The 16,035-nt window shown below is 46.0% G+C and overlaps 1 protein-coding gene across 12 annotated transcripts in view; it reads left to right on the top strand.

Moving 5' to 3' along the window:
* The window catches only part of cacna2d4a (calcium channel, voltage-dependent, alpha 2/delta subunit 4a), a 109,700-nt gene that overhangs the window by 13,758 nt on the left and 79,907 nt on the right, over positions 1–16,035 (top strand). For 8 of the 12 annotated variants that reach the window (XR_004574723.1, XR_004574722.1, XR_004574721.1 and 5 more), the window contains 21 exons: positions 27–87; positions 2,053–2,203; positions 2,727–2,801; positions 3,099–3,188; positions 3,494–3,607; positions 3,886–3,964; positions 6,549–6,682; positions 7,932–7,949; positions 8,731–8,808; positions 8,994–9,074; positions 9,449–9,610; positions 9,738–9,809; positions 9,949–10,010; positions 10,139–10,206; positions 10,585–10,630; positions 11,146–11,243; positions 11,530–11,623; positions 11,777–11,869; positions 12,736–12,753; positions 13,913–14,040; positions 15,799–15,879. Coding sequence is in view for 9 of the 12 variants with exons in the window: in XM_034287674.1 (XP_034143565.1) it covers positions 27–87; positions 2,053–2,203; positions 2,727–2,801; positions 3,099–3,188; positions 3,494–3,607; positions 3,886–3,964; positions 6,549–6,682; positions 7,932–7,949; positions 8,731–8,808; positions 8,994–9,074; positions 9,449–9,610; positions 9,738–9,809; positions 9,949–10,010; positions 10,139–10,206; positions 10,585–10,630; positions 11,146–11,243; positions 11,530–11,623; positions 11,777–11,869; positions 12,736–12,753; positions 13,913–14,040; positions 15,799–15,879 (1,803 nt within the window). In the remaining 3 variants the exon portion in view is untranslated. The remainder of the gene's footprint in view (positions 1–26; positions 88–2,052; positions 2,204–2,726; positions 2,802–3,098; positions 3,189–3,493; positions 3,608–3,885; positions 3,965–6,548; positions 6,683–7,931; positions 7,950–8,730; positions 8,809–8,993; positions 9,075–9,448; positions 9,611–9,737; positions 9,810–9,948; positions 10,011–10,138; positions 10,207–10,584; positions 10,631–11,145; positions 11,244–11,529; positions 11,624–11,776; positions 11,870–12,735; positions 12,754–13,912; positions 14,041–15,798; positions 15,880–16,035) is intronic. The other 4 variants (XM_034287677.1, XM_034287676.1, XM_034287680.1 and 1 more) reach the window with 4 other exon arrangements.

The following is a 16,035-nucleotide window of genomic DNA, read 5'->3' as shown; positions in this document are numbered from 1 at the left end:
CCTCTACAATGCCCCCATTCACACAGGCATCGCGTGGACCCCGGACGAAAATGGCGTCGTCACGTTTGACTGCAGGAACAGAAACTGGTGAGTCCTGCAACTGTTTTCCCCTGATGGCAGCCGGTTCCCTACACAGGCCCCGGTCACAGTGGGGCTCTGTGTGGGGAGACGGACGCCATGTTGGGCGAAGGCCATATCTGTCTTCCACTCCCGAGTCTGTTGGCCTGCCTGTCTTTCTGCCTGTCTTTCTGCCTGTCCGTTAGTCTGTCTGTCTTTGTCTCCCTGTGTCAGGAGCACTTTGTTAAGGGGATAGAAGAGGTGATGTGGAAGTCTGCGCGCTCTGCAGGCGTAGTGTATTTATGTGTATGTGATGACGAGGTCCTGGTCTCTCTCTCTCGCCTGAACAATGGCGGCGTTGTCCTGGCAGGCATCAAGCTTACCGTCTTAAGCCCGTGGAAGCAGGTCGGTGTCTCTGACACGTCCCTGTTTAGAGTAGCGTAATGAGGAAGTGATCTGTTCGCCAAGGAACGTCTGGTTTCAGAGAATCCATCCGTCTTCACTAATCTGTTTTGTCAGTCACTGACCTCCTTATTCTCTCTGGAGGATGACAACACTGCAACTCGCCACAGGCCACCTGAACAGAATATATGACTAACAGGCCCCCAGGTCAAGGGGTCACTGTTGGAGTATGGGTCATGGAAGGTTCACTTTGTTGTTGTTATCAGGGATCTTGTGACGACTACTAGCCCTGTCAGACAATCTGTGTTGGATCCCGGTTACCAGATCCCATTGACAGGGTTTCCAGATGTCTACCTATTTATACCCCGCTTCCAGGAATCCTCCGATCAAGATTTTCCAATCAAGATTCCCGAAAACTCCATTGCATAAACTTTTCAGGGAATCTTGCAAGTCAGTGCAAGCCTAATTAATACCCTGGGTCTTGGATATTGAAAATCTCCTCACAGGTTAGACAGGTCGTTGGGAAAATACAGAGCAAGCAAGCAAGCAAGTTTATTTATATAGCACAATTCATACATCGAAGCAATTCAATGTGCTTTACAAAGAAAAATAAATAAAAATACAATAACATAAAAACAAATACTCAAATGAAAACATCAAAGCAAATGAATACTAATATAAATCATTATAAAAATAGGATTAAAAATGGGATGAAAACATAGGATGTTATAAGGCTAAACAGTGTGGTTAAGTTTAAGTGCTCAGTCATAGGCACGTGAAAATATAAGTGTTTTTAACCTGGATTTAAAAATTGATATGTTTGGGGCACATCTAAGATCTTCTGGTAGTTTATTCCAGTTGTGTACAGCATAAGTGCTAAACGCAGCTTCTCCATGTTTGGTTTGGACTCTGGGCTCTACTAGCTGACCTGTCTTCATGGATCTAAGAGCCCTGCTCGGTTTATATTCGGCAAACATATCAGAAATGTATTCGGGTCCTAAACCATTCAGAGATTTATAAACTGAAAGCACCACTTTGAAATCTATTCTGTAACTGACTGGAAGCCAGTGCAAAGATCTAAGAACCGGAGTGATGTGCTCTGTTCTCTTGGTCCTAGTTAACATTCTAGCAGCAGCATTCTGAATGAGCTGCAGTTGTTTTACAGAAGTCAGGTTGCCATGGTGTAAAGAGATGATAAGAGGGTGACAGGCGAGGTAAAGCAGCCGTTAGACAAGATGGAGACAGAAGAGAAAAGTGAAACCTCCGCTCTCTCCCCCTTTTCATTGTCCTCTGTACATTCTCATGCCGCTGTACCAAAGCTCATTAACCTCCCAAGAGATTTCCTCGTCTTTGTGAAACACGCCTTCCTTCTAAGCGCTCCATTGTTCTCATCTCAAAACCTAGAATACTCCCTGGCGTTCTAGGAACCCTGTCCGGTAATCTTTATTGTTGCAGAACACGCTGACCCCTTGCCTGGACAGTAATCTTGACCCGCCATGACCCAGAGACGCTACTGACCCAGTAAACACCAGAAACCGAAATATCCCATGTGTCGCCTCGCCCCCCGACCCGTTCTCCCGTTACCACTTCCAGGTACATTCAGGCGGCGACCTCTCCCAAGGACATCATCATCGTGGTGGACATCAGTGGAAGTATGAAGGGGCTCAGGCTCACCATCGCCAAGCACACCATCAACACCATCCTGGACACGCTGGGCGAGAACGACTTTGTCAATGTCATCGCCGTGAGTACATGGTGGATTAAAGGAAAAGCAACGCTTGCACTTCACCCAGTGTTTTGGGTTCGCGGGTGACACCAGGGCTTAGGGGTTTTTTGGTGCTCCGCAGCTGTTCAGTGCAGGACCACCTTATTTGCCACATGGTGTTTGCTGTAATCTAAATAGATTGATGTGGAATTGTTATTAAAGATATTATGGTTAGGTTTAGGTATTAACTCTGGATGGTTAAGGTGAGGATTAGGGTTTTGGAAAAGCTTACAGTACAACAACATTTTTGTATCTGTGTGGAATTGATATTCCTAACTTCAGCCCATTACCTTAACCATCCGTCTCCAGTATATTTAAATCTGATTCGGTCACAATTGCGCTTTGTGGCTAGTTTCGTTTTTTGTTGTGAAATGTAAAAACGTTTTATACACCTGGTTAAACATCTCTTATTGAAGTCAAGCTGCTGATATTCCCCTGCGGGCACACACACACACACACACACACACCATGACCCGTTTTTCCTGTGTATTTCATCCCACAGTACAGCGACTACGTCCAGTACGTGGAACCCTGCTTCAAGGGCACCTTGGTCCAGGCTGACCTGGATAATCGAGAGGTAACGGAAATAATTCTAATCAACTCAATTAACCCGCTGAGCCCAGCTGGCTGTCCTCTAGTTGAGGCTGATTAAGGAGGCTTGGATCAGTGGGACTCACCGCTGGGCCAGCTGTCACCACAGTGGATGTACCTGACGGAGACACAGAGTCACGAAACAGAATGAAAAGGGGTCAAAGTGAAGTTCTGTCACTGTTTAATACATAATGTGTACTGTCAAGCACGCCCCTTCAGTTCTCAAACTCCTCCCTCCCTTTCTGTGTCCTTCCTCACTATCTCATCTGATCTCTTTCGGCAGCACTTCAAACTCCTGGTAGAAGAGCTGCAGGTGAAGGGAGAAGGGAAAGTGAAGAAGGCCATGAAGGAATCCTTTAAAATCCTCAATGAGGTCTGTATTCGCAGAGATCTCCTTATTGAAAGTGACTATTCCCTGGTGTTGCTGGTTAACTGTCCTGACTCCGACATAATGGAGACACCCAGTCACGCCTGGTGCTACTGAGGTCGGTGAGGCCCCAGGGAGGTGCTCGTCCGTTAGATCAGGTCCCGAAAGTCTCGGTTATCAGGTCAAACTGGACGTGGGGCTGAAACGAGGTGGCCTTCAAATGGCTCCAGAGGTCAAAGGGCAAGTTTGTTGTCAATGCCCTCTAGTCCTCCTACATGACTGTGTGTGTGTGTGTGTGTGTGTGTGTGAAGGCTGCGGCGCGGGGACAAGGCAGTCTGTGTAACCAGGCCATCATGCTAATCACTGACGGAGCCATGGAGGACTACGAGGACGTGTTTCAGGAGTTCAACTGGCCTGAACGCAGGGTAACACACACACACACTCACACACTCACACTCACACACACACACACAAACACGCACACGCACACACACACACATAGTACAGTCTTGCAGTTAGGGCATCCGAACAGTAACTGAAAGGTTGTTTGATCAAATCCCAGAGCTGGCACGGTGAAAGATCTGTAGCTTCTTGGTCATTCCTGTAATGACAATGTGTCGTCAGTCAAACACACATGGCAAAATAAGGTTGAAAGAACACCATGTTTTTTAAAACTATGATGTCACCTCTTTATATATTTCAGGTCCGTGTTTTCACATACCTCATTGGTCGGGAGGTGACCTTTGCACAGAATGTGAAGTGGATCGCCTGCAACAACAAAGGTACCCCACGTTCCCGCCACAGCGTTTGGGTTCCTTAAAACCGACCGACATCTTCATTCACTTTATAATAACGCCGTAATGTGCTTATTCTGGAACAACAAATCCGCCTTTAATGAAAAACCTCAATGCGATTGTATTTATAAATGAAACACTGAGATTAATGTTCTTGGATGCGTGCATTGGGCCAGGTCAATAAGGAGACATATTGGAACATGCTAGGATTAATATGTTAAAGCCTGCAAGAGGTTGCTATATAGAGCATCCCGTTTCGCTGAGTGGGGGACATGAAGCCAGGGCAACTCTCAGGTGATGGCATATGTGCTCGTTGTCGGAGAGTAGCCTAAAGTAAAACGACTTTCCTGATGTTTCCTCGTTGTGAGTTGTTGAGAATACATGTTAGTTTACACAGAGAGATTAAGCTTCTCCTTTCGGCAATAGGCTTTTGCTCTCATAGCCTGGAAGACGTTTTGATCAGGGGGTGCCGACGGCGGTGGGGGCTGGTGGGATGGGGGGGTTCTGACGGGGTGGGGGCTGGTGGGATGGGGGGGTTCTGACGGGGTGGGGGCTGACACCTGGGGGGATTCAGTTGTTTAGGCGCCTGTTTCGGCAGCGTGACACGCAAAGGCAGCAGCTGGCGGAGTAAGTGGCGAAGAAGACGGAGAAAAAAAAGTGACTTTCGGAATCTCCTCGGGGGGAGTCACTTCCCGATCCCCAGAACCCTCACCCCCCACTCCCCACCCAGGATTATATTTGTACATTTGGTGCAAGACACAACTGACCGCCTCAACCAACTCCAGGAATATGATGTCTAGATGGACCCCTGGGTCCATCTAGTCGAGGAGTCGAGGAGCTGCTGATTGTGAACCCGTGGGTTCAACATTGGAGTTGTATCCACTGGTGCAGAGGCAATCCCAACACCTCATGTGTGTCTCATTTATTCAAGTGTTCTCTTTATTTTGCGGGGGATTTGGGAAAGTCCCTTAGGAATCTGATTCATCACCTCAGCATGATGACATAGCCTGGAATGCCTTGTAACCAGAGCCGTCCATAAAAGCGGAATGGACGCCATGCTAGTCCCATTCTGTATTTATCCCTTCGTGATAATTACATTTTTATTCCAAACGTTTAACCACGTAGCGTTGGTAGCAATAAAGGAAATTCCATCAACTGCTCTGGTTGGTGTTTCACATTTAAATGTTGCAATGATCCACAGTCAGTATGACTCGTGCTTGCCATAGGGAACGTTAAGATTTCCCACCTCCACGGATATGTCTCTGGTTGTAATCCTGTAATAACGAGACGGTAAAGCTGTCTATCGCACATCAGTCACAATTACTGGGACCTCAGGGCTTAATGGACACTGTGTGTGTGTGTGTGTGTGTGTGTAAGAGAGAGAGCGAAGAGATTACCATGGTGTTTGCATGCTTTGAGAACACCAATTTTAGGACTGTGGTCTTAATAGGGCCAGTTTGCTGTGTTCGGGTGTGTGCTGCCCTCCTGTGGACAGTTAAAGCAACGCATAGCTCTGATACCAGATTAGCGTTTTGGGACTTGGAGGACACACAGCCAGATATATGATTATCAGTTCTGCCAACCGTTATCCTGCAAATCCCATCTGGTTCATTAACTTTGCTGGCTTTGTGTCTGTGTGGATGGTTTGAGTGTGTGTGTGTGTGTGTGTGTGTGTGTTTGATCCAGAACATACTTGTGAGGACCATAAAGCTCCAGTCCACACTAGGTTGATTTAGATTTCTGGTTCAGGGTTTAGGGAAGAATTTAAAGTTGGGCATTTTACAATTGGGTTATTTTCAGATTTAATTATTAGATTAGATTCAACTTTCAACTACAAAAACAGTACAACGAAATGCAGTTAGCATCTAACCAGAAGTGCAAATAGAAGAGTGCAGAAAATGTCCAAGTGGAAGAATTAAGATTTTTTTTTGTTATAGGTGGGATGTATGAATGTGTAATAAAGGCAAATTGAAGGTGCAAGGTAGCATGTGCAACTGAAATGCAGGGATAGCAGCAGTGAGGTTCCTGAGGTAGACATGTACCTGTAACAACTGAAAACGTCCTCATCAAACTTTGCAAAGCAGTGTCAGCATCCACTCCCAAGAGAGTAGTGCAACGAGGTCCCTGAGAGGCGGTACTAAGTGATGGGCGGGTGGGTGTGGTTAGTGGTGGGTCACAGATTTCAGCAGGGTTAGAGTAGATGGAAAGAAAGTGTTCCTGAGCCTGCTGGTGCGGGAATGAAGAGACCTGTACTGCCTGTCTGATGGTAGGAAGGTGAACAGATTGGGGCATGGATGTGAAGGGCCCCTGGTGATGCCACACACCCTGTGCAGGCACCGCTTGCGCTGGCGGTCTGTTACCAGTTATGGTGAGGGCAGAAGCCCAGAAGGCATTCAGGCTTCGGCGTAAAGTTGGGTGATTGATTTTAAGTCTTGGGTTGATGTAACAGTTCAAGTTATTCATGAGGTCTATGGCAAGGGAATAGGAAACATGGGTTTCTGGGTAACTGTCCACACAATGATAGAAAAACAAATGTGTGTGTGTGATTCTGGTGTCATGTCATCTTGCACAGGTTACTACACACACATATCCACCCTGGCTGATGTCCAGGAGAACGTGATGGAATATCTTCACGTCCTCAGTCGACCAATGGTCATCAACCATGATCATGACATCATCTGGACAGAGGCTTACATGGACAGTGTGGTGAGTCGGGTCTCTGTGTCTCTCCGTCTCTGTGTCTCTGTCTCTCTGTCTCTGTGTCTCTGTCTCTGTGTCTCTCTGTCTGTGTCTCTGTGTCTCTCCGTCTCTGTGTATCTGTGTCTCTCTGTCTCTGTGTCTCTCTGTCTCTGTGTCTGTATCTCTGTGTCTCTCCGTCTCTGTCTCTGTGTCTCTCCGTCTCTGTTTCTGTGTCTCTGTCTCTCTGTCTCTGTGTCTCTCTGTCTGTGTCTCTGTGTCTCTGTGTCTCTCTGTCTCTGTGTCTCTCTGTCTCTGTGTCTCTCCGTCTCTGTGTATCTGTGTCTCTGTGTCTCTCTGTCTCTGTGTCTCTCCATCTCTGTGTCTCTCTGTCTTTGTGTATCTGTGTCTCTCTGTCTCTGTGTCTCTCCATCTCTGTGTCTCTCTGTCTTTGTGTATCTGTGTCTCTCTGTCTCTGTGTCTCTCTGTCTCTGTGTATCTGTGTCTCTCTGTCTCTGTGTCTCTGTGTATCTGTGTCTCTATGTCTCTCTCTCTCTGTGTATCTGTGTCTCCCTGTCTCCCTGTCTCTCTGTCTCTGTGTCTCTCCGTCTCTGTGTATCTGTGTCTCTCCGTCTCTGTGTATCTGTGTCTCCCTGTCTCTGTGTCTCACCGTCTCTGTGTCTCTCCATCTTTGTGTATCTGTCTCTCTGTCTCTGTGTCTCTCTGTCTCTGTGTATCTGTGTCTCTCTGTCTCTGTGTCTCTCCGTCTCTCTGTCTATATGTCTGTCTGTGTCTCTGTCTTTCTGTCTCTCTGTCTGTCTGTCTCTCTGTCTGTCACTCTCTGACTCTCTCTTGTTTCTCTCTGCCTCTGTGGGTCTCAGTCTGTCTTTCTCCCTTGGTCTCTGTCTCACATTCTCCTTTTCTCCTTGTCTCCAGTCCCAAATATAACCCAAACCCCTCTGCACCATGTGCTTGTGGAGATCTTGACAAGAGGACTCCACCAAGGAATCCACCAATATGCTTCAGAGAGGCACAATTTCACCATATTACTGATGCCCAATCAAATCCTCTCAGATCTCCACAAACACACAGTCTGGGTCTTAGGGTCTGTTTAGGACTGGACCTCTGCATCTCTGTCACTCTATCTCTCTGTTATCCAAGGTGCGGCCATTTTGTTTCTTCATCTAACGTTGTCTGCCATCTCTGTGTCCTCCATGTTGTCTGATGCTGTGTGCCCTGTCTTCATCCATGCCATGTTGTCACACTCCCACCCACACAGCTGCCAAACACTGAAGAGGTAAATTCTGGCCTACGGCTACAGTTGTGGGAGCCTTGTTGTGGGTTGTGGTGTATGGAGATATGTACCACAGCTAAACCAGCTGGTTTTTAAGTTCACCGATCAGAAAGGGTTACTATTAGTTACGATTAGTGTAGTGATAGATATAAAAGGGTTACTATTAGTTACGATAAGTGTAGTGATAGATATGAAAGGGTTACTATTAGTTACGATTAGTGTAGTGATAGATATGAAAGGGTTACTATTAGTTACAATTAGTGTAGTGATAGATCAGAAAGGGTTACTATTAGTTACGATTAGTGTAGTGTTAGATATGAAAGGGTTACTATTAGTTATGATTAGTGTAGTGATAGATATGAAAGGGTTACTATTAGTTATGATTAGTGTAGTGATAGATAGATAGATCTGAAATAACAAGTTTAATGGTGACTCTCCTCTTCCTCTCCTCTTCCTCTCCTCTTCCTCTCCTCTTCCTCTCCTCTTCCTCTCCTCTTCCTCTCCTCTTCCTCCGGACTCCATATAACTCTTCTTCCTCCTGACTCATCTGGTTTCCTCTTCCTCCTGACTCCTTTTCCTCCTGCCTCCTCTTGTCTCCTCTTCCTCCTGACTCCTCTTCCTCCTCCCTCCTCTTCCTCCTGCCTCCTCCTCCTCCTGATTCATCTTGTCTCCTCTTCCTCCTAACGCCTCTTCCTCCTGACTCATCTTGTTTCCCCTTCCTCCTGACTCCTCTTCCTCCTGTCTCCTTTTGTCTCCTCTCTTCTTGACTCCTCTTTCTCCCTAGCTGTTCAACACTCGTGCTCAGAGCCTGCTACTCATGACCACAGTAGCTATGCCTGTGTTCAGTAAGAAGAAAGAAACGGTGAGTGTGTTTACGTGTGAGAGTGTATTTGTGTGAACCTGTGTGTGTGTGTTTACGTGTGGGAGAGTGTTTGTGTGAACCTGTGTGTGTGTGTGTTCATGTGTGGGAGTGTGGAGTGTGTTTGTGTGAACACGTGTGTGTGTGTGTGGTTGTGTCCTAATGTCGTTCTGTGTGTCTCTGGTCAGCTGTCCCATGGGATCCTCCTGGGTGTGGTGGGGACAGATGTCCCTCTGAAAGAACTGATGCGATTGGCTCCTCGATATAAGGTAACAGACCCTTGAGCCCTTTTAATGTCACAAAATGTCCCCCATGTTTGATATTCTCCAACATCATGTATTACACTGTTTATTCTCAACTGTTTGGGGTCTAACAGCATTGTGGCTGTTCCTGCAACCAAAAGGTCACTGGTTTGAATCCCTGAACTTTCTACTTGAAATCTGATGTTGTGCCCCATCCGTTATTGCTTCTGAAAATCTTCCTCTGCTCTGACTGAAATGTTGTTTTTTCTGTGTGCTTCTCTTTTGTCGTGAGGTTTTATAGACCTCATTCAGTCTTTCGAATTGGGAAAATATTTTTAAATGATCAATTTGTCCAATAAATGACTGTGTTTATTTCCTGTAATCACTCCATGGCTGGGCAGCTGGGGGTCCACGGCTACGCTTTTCTCAATACCAACAATGGCTACATCCTCTCCCACCCTGACCTCCGACCTCTGTATAAGGAGGGGAAGAAGCTGAAGCCGAAACCCAACTACAACAGTGTTGACCTGTCGGAGGTGGAGTGGGAGGACGATGACGAGAAGGTGAGTCTTGAAATAATGACACCTTTACATAACCGCTGCTCAAAATGCAGTGAGACCGTTGCTGCTTTCCGCGTATTTGTGTGTGTGTGTTTGTTCATTCGCCGTGTGTGTTTTCTTTCCCTCCTAGTTGAGAACTGCCATGGTGAAAGGAGAGACTGGAAGTATGTCCTTAGATGTCAGAGCCACTGTGGAGAAAGGGGTTAGTCACATAAAATAGCAGGATTTTTAGAACGGAGTGGTAAAAATGATGACAACTCATAATCACAAAATACAAAACATCAACAAAATACATTTAATATCCTTATTGTTCTTACACGGCGGCATAACACACCTGCCAGAGGAGAGTTATGTTCCTGAAGAATGACTACTTCTACACCACCATCAACGAGACACCATTCAGGTTGGTGGATTTAAAATGGACAATAAAAATACGCTTCTTCTTCCAAATCCACAGAATGTCGTACAAACAATGGTAGCTCCTGTTAAATCTGAAATGTGGAAAGATGTCTTGGTGTTTTGTCCGTGCAGTCTTGGGATCGTGCTGACCAGAGGCCATGGAGAATTCATCTTCACAGGAAACGTGTCCATTAAAGAGGGTATGTCTTCTCTCTGACCAAGAAACTCTGCTCGGCAGTAGAGGAGTTGCCCGACAAATCAAAGTATTGTACTGCTCCATCGTTGCCTAAGAAACGCAGTTTAGTCCCAGACGGGCGTCTTCTTTTGGCGCTGACATCACAATGACTGGTGTTGTACAGTGTATCAGAACCACTGACTGCTGATCTAAACACGGCTTGGCTCTGGTTCCGGCCGAGCCCTTCTGTTCCTGAGACCAATTGGAATGGTCCAAATGCGTTTCTCAGGCGTTTTTGACGAGGTGTTCACATCCAGACTTGGGTGCCCCGGAGCGATGGGCCTGAGGAGCCAGGGTCACGGTACTCCGCTGGGATGTTTTACCGGATGTTTCTAATCCACAGGCCTCAACGACCTGATGCAGCCCGATGTGACTATCGCTGATGAGTGGTGAGAGTTACTGTGTGTGTGTGTGTTTATATTTGTGTGTGTGTGTGTGTTTATATTTGTGTGTGTGTGTTTATATTTGTGTATATTGGATTCTGTGACAGTTATTTGTGATTCTCTATTTCAGCAGCCTTTGCACCTAAGTGTTTCTGTAATGCTTCTGTGTGTGTGTGTGTTTATATTTGTGTGTGTGTGTGTGTTTATATTTGTGTATATTGGATTCTGTGACAGTTATTTGTGATTCTCTATTTCAGAAGCCTTTGCACCTAAGTGTTTCTGTAATGCTTCTTTATGTGTGTGTGTGTGTGTTTATATTTGTGTGTATGTTTATATTTGTGTGTGTTGGATTATGTGACAGTTATTTGTGATTCTCTATTTCAGAAGCCTTTGCACCTAAGTGTTTCTGTAATGCTTCTTTATGTGTGTGTGTGTGTGTGTGTGTGTGTGTGTGTGTGTGTGTGTGTGTGTGTGTGTGTATGTGTGTGTGCGGGTGTGCGTGTGCATACGTGTGTGTTTAGGACTTACTGTGAAACAGACATTGACCCTCACCACCGTAAGCTGACCCAGCACCAGGCTGTGTTTCGATACCTCACAGGGAAGGAGCCTGATTTGGAGTGTAAGTTGAAACGAGTGCAGAGTGTCTTGTGTGATCCATGGCTTCTACACCTACGGCCTCACGTAACCATCACAGGGCCCCTTCGGGGGTAATGCACACCATGAAACGGTTCTCAACGTTCCACGTGATTGAAGTGAAGGAATCGGTCCTCCGTCGTCACGGTTCTCACGCCTGGAACTGCTGCTCTTTCACCCCGGCCCCAGGACTAGTCTGGTTGTAAATCCTCCGTGAGCCTGCGTCCACGGTGACGGACCTAGTAACCAGCGCTGTGTTTTGCGTCTCCTAGGTGACGAGAAGCTGTTGAGACAGACTCTGTTCGACGCTGTGGTGACTGCTCCCATGGAGGCCTACTGGACAGCCGTCATGCTGGACTCCTCTGGGTAACCGTCACGGCATCACAGCCCAGAGTCGCCGGTTTGACGTTTCGCCAGACATTTGGACGACCGCGTCTCAACGTCTGGCGAAACTTTCTTTATCGACGACCGTGTCTCCTCATTGCATCTCCTCATTGTGTCTCTCCTCTGTGTGGTCAGTATGGAGGAGGGGGTGGAAACTGCTTTCCTGGGAACCCGTTCGGGTCTGATGAGGGTCACCAGATATGTCGGCAGTGAGAAGCGTGTCGCCAAGTAAGTCGGACGAACCTTTGTAACGAAGGTTGTGTTGGAAGGTGGTCGGGTGAGACTCATGAGTGCCTGAGTGAGGGAGTGAGGGAGGGAGGGAGGGAGTAGAGCTCTAGCGGGCCCCGGACCGTTAGGTTTCCTTTCTCCAGGGGATGTTCTCTGTGCCTGAAATTGTCATTTATTCTGCAGAAACTGCTGAGAAACTCCACTCTCTTCCTTCAGTACAGATCCTGTGTTATGATTTCATCATGACGTTTTTGCTAGAAATGCAAATCTTGTTCTGTTTACTAGTTTTCGAAAAGCTTTGTTTCCACTTGATTTGCTCATTTAAAAAAATCTCAACTACCACAAATAAGTGGTTTACAGTTTTGGGATTGTTTTCCAAATTCAGATCAAATTCAGACATCTCTAATTGTCCTTTTGCTCTTTAAAACTCTGCCCTGATTTCTTCCACCTTCCAAATTATGCTCAAACACTCACACACTCAAAATCACACCACATAATCCCAAAACTGACACTCTTCTGACCATGTTATGTTATATATCTTCTGGACAAAGTTTTATCTGTGTGTGTGTATGTGCCAAATTAGTTTTCTGTCTTTTAGAAAAAACTTTTTGGAATTCATTTAAAAATGGTAATACATGGAACAGAAGAATATTCTACTTGGAACCATAAAGATTTTTTCAAATTAAAACCTTTTTGCTGGATCATCCCACAGGGACAGGTACTCCTCTAGGTTCTGAGTTGTGGTGTAATTTGTCAAGAATGTTGTTTTCTGAACCTGGCTAACTTCTCTTTATCCACTCTCACTTCCTTCCTCGTGCTGTGTGACCTGTGACCTGTGAACCCTTCTATCTCGTCTTTGTCTCCAGACGAAAGGTCTTCTCCAAGTCAGTAAAATGACATGAAAATGACCCGATTTCGGTTCATTTCGGTCATTATTTTTTTTTGTCTTTTTTAAACACAAAACTGGAATGGTTCCTGCATTTGCTCATGAGCAGACTAATGCAGCATCAAAGCTTTCAACGACATTATTAAAAAAGATATTCAGTTTCTGGCAGTACAGCTGCTTCATTCCATCCGGGTGTTTGAACACATTTTGAATAGACAAAAGCAGGGGCCCAAGCATGTAGCCTGGAACCATCTGGGTTGGTTGTCCCCCAAGCGTATAGGTGTTGGTGAGTCCTTCCTGGTTGACTGAGCTGCTTGATAAGAAGCACAAACGCTAGGCAAGATGTCCGCTAGTGGACATGTCTCAACAGGCCTCATGAAATCACCAACCTGGAAGTCCATAGCATCGTTGTTGTATATAAACACCAAAAAATACACGTCAGTTAAATGTTTATTATGTACAAGTGAATAGCAAATGAATTACGAACCACAGCTTTGTGGGTGTGACCTTGGCATTCCATTGGAACATTCTAGAACATACTTTAGTAACCATTACCACTGGTGCATCATCAGGGTTGGAATTCAACGTATTTGTATTCTCTCTGTGACTAAGGAATCCGACTCCAGTAGAAAGTCTACAGACGTTCTACCCATGTGGTTTTGACCGGAGACATTGCCCACATTTCAGTTGTCTACAGTGTTGTTAATTGTGGAATTATAAATTGGCCCTTGGATGTAAAAGAGCCTTAAGAACATTTTGGGGTTCAAAAGATTGCCGTAGTGGGGGAACCTTTTTAGGTAAAAAAACAAAAAAAAGCCACCCATCTGAAAAGGGTGTTTGAGGAATGCCTGTGTAAATAAAAAAAAGGAACCTTTGTGTTTGATATAGTATTTGAATAATATTTTGTTTTGCCAACAGCCTGTCCAAAGTAATAAAATTAGTGTTATCGCTTTCAGATCTTACTTTTTGTCTTCCTGTGAGAGTACTGTCGTGGTTAATTATGCCATCTTTGTATACTTTGTATTTTACATTATAACGTAATGGTGTAAGCAATTGAATGTATGCAAATAATTGGCAATGATAAGCCACACCCCCTATAATTAATGCATCAGTCAATTCCTTAGTCTGTGTTTCATTCTATTCTGTCCTCCTCACAGGAAGTTCCTATCTCCGTCAGACAAGGAGAACATTTTTACATTGGACCACTTTCCTCTGTGGTATCGTCGCGCCGCTGAGTACCCCGCTGGCAAGTTCCTGTACTACATCCCCAAGGAGGACACCCGAGGTAGGGAAGATTTCATCTGTGCTGTTCAACTGTCATTCAACTGCAGAATAACCATCTAATGACACTGATGAACTGTTATAGGGGAGGTAGGGACTACTTTCTTCCTCCCGTAGTAGGGACTACTTTCCTCCTCCCGTAGTAGGGACTACTTTCTTCCTCCCCTAGTAGGGACTACTTTCTTCCTCCCGTAGTAGGGACTACTTTCCTCCTCCCGTAGTAGGGACTACCTTTTTCTTTTAGAGTTAGGGAGCACTTTCAATGCCCATTCCCGCGCTCCTGGCCAATTACATGTGAAACAAATCTCACTGACCTAGAAATCTCTCAAACATGATGCACACCACCTGAGGTCCCCCCAGAGTGAAGCGCCCCTTTAAATAGGTGCCTTCAATTTCATGTCCACCAGAGCCGTGTTTTGTCCATTTGGGTAATCAAGGTTTCTGCATTCTGATGCATTTAAATAATGCAATGATGTCAGTGCCAGCACCCCATCAACTCAATTAAGGCACGTGTTGGTGGCATGTATGATAACAAATGCATGGCTCTGGGGAATACGGTCCGTGCTCCCACACAGACGAGGTCGTCATGACAACCCCTGCACCCCGGCAGCCATAGGCAGAAGGCACAAGTCATCTCACAGATGACACCCTACTGCCTGTCTTGTGTACTACTTTCTGAGCAGAGCCCTGTCGGCCCAGGTCAACGTTAGAGGCCATAAGGTGTAGGGAGACATTGAAGATGTAGCCTAGCAACCGTTGTTAGGGTGTAGGGAGACATTGAAGATGTAGCCTAGCAACCGTTGTTAAGGTGTAGGGAGACGTTGAAGAGGTTGCCTAGCAACCGTTGTTAGGGTGTAAGGAGCCTAGCACCCGTTGTTAGGGAGTAGGGAGCTGTTGAAGCTGTGGCCTAGCAACCGTTGTCAGGGTGTAAGGAGCCTAGCGCCCGTTTTTAGGGAGTAGGGAGCTGTTGAAGCTGTGGCCTAGCAACCGTTGTAAAGTGATTGTTTTCTAAGCCCAGACGTGATCAATAGCTGTCATGTTCGCGATTGTCTCTGTAACCGAAAAACGGCGGCATATTTCTGCAGACGTATGGAGTCTGTTTGGAATAACGTCTGAACAGCGGAGAGCCCGGCGGGGGTTCGAGCTGAGGCGTGAAATCTAATCCATCACCCACAGCCCAAACAGGGAGAACACAGAGACAGGCTGTAACTGAATGGAGGCAGAGCAGCTTTAACGTTGCAAGATGTTCCGTACAAAACGGCCTCCTTGTTTTACATTTTAAAGAAACAGCTGCTCGTATTCAGAGACTCAGGGTATCGTGAGCTAGTCAGCTGTCTACCTATCAGGATCGTGGAGTTCGTGCAGGAAGTACTGAGTAAACTCTGTGCTGTGCTGGGTTTTCTTTGTCCTGTGGTCGTGCAGGAAGGACTGACTAAACTCTGTGCTGTGCTGGGTTTTCTTAGTCCTGTGGTCGTGCAGGAAGGACTGACTAAACTCTGTGCTGTGCTGGGTTTTATTTGTCCTGCTGTGTCAGAGGACACACTCAGCAGTATCTTCTTGGTTTCTGATAGTTGTTAAGACAAAATCCACCGCCACAAAAGTCAAAATCAGAAATGAAAATAGGTTATTTTGTCCGGTCAGAGTTAGAAAGTTAACGGCTTCTTTACGGTTAGGGCTTGAGGTTATGGTTCATATACAGAACCAAATGTGAAGAAAATGTTGGTGTTTGAGAGGCTGATGACCACCAGGGTGTCCTGGTCAGATGTTTTCAGGGATTATGAGGAGGATTACAGCTCCACCAGTCCAGAAGACCTTGACCAGCAGGATCAGGAAGAACTGGACGGTATTTTATCTAAACAGCCTGGTCAACTCCCAGCATGATTACCATTCCCTATTCTCATCTTCCTCTTTGTCTTTACCCCACTCTTCCTCTCTCTGCCTTCACCCCCCCCCCTCCTCTCTCTCTCCTCCTCTCCCTCCCTGCGTGGTTCTGTTCCCA

The sequence above is a fragment of the Esox lucius genome, chromosome 18 (assembly GCF_011004845.1).
Source record: "Esox lucius isolate fEsoLuc1 chromosome 18, fEsoLuc1.pri, whole genome shotgun sequence".
Taxonomy (NCBI): domain Eukaryota; kingdom Metazoa; phylum Chordata; class Actinopteri; order Esociformes; family Esocidae; genus Esox; species Esox lucius.
This window is presented reverse-complemented; position numbering and strand designations above follow the sequence as displayed.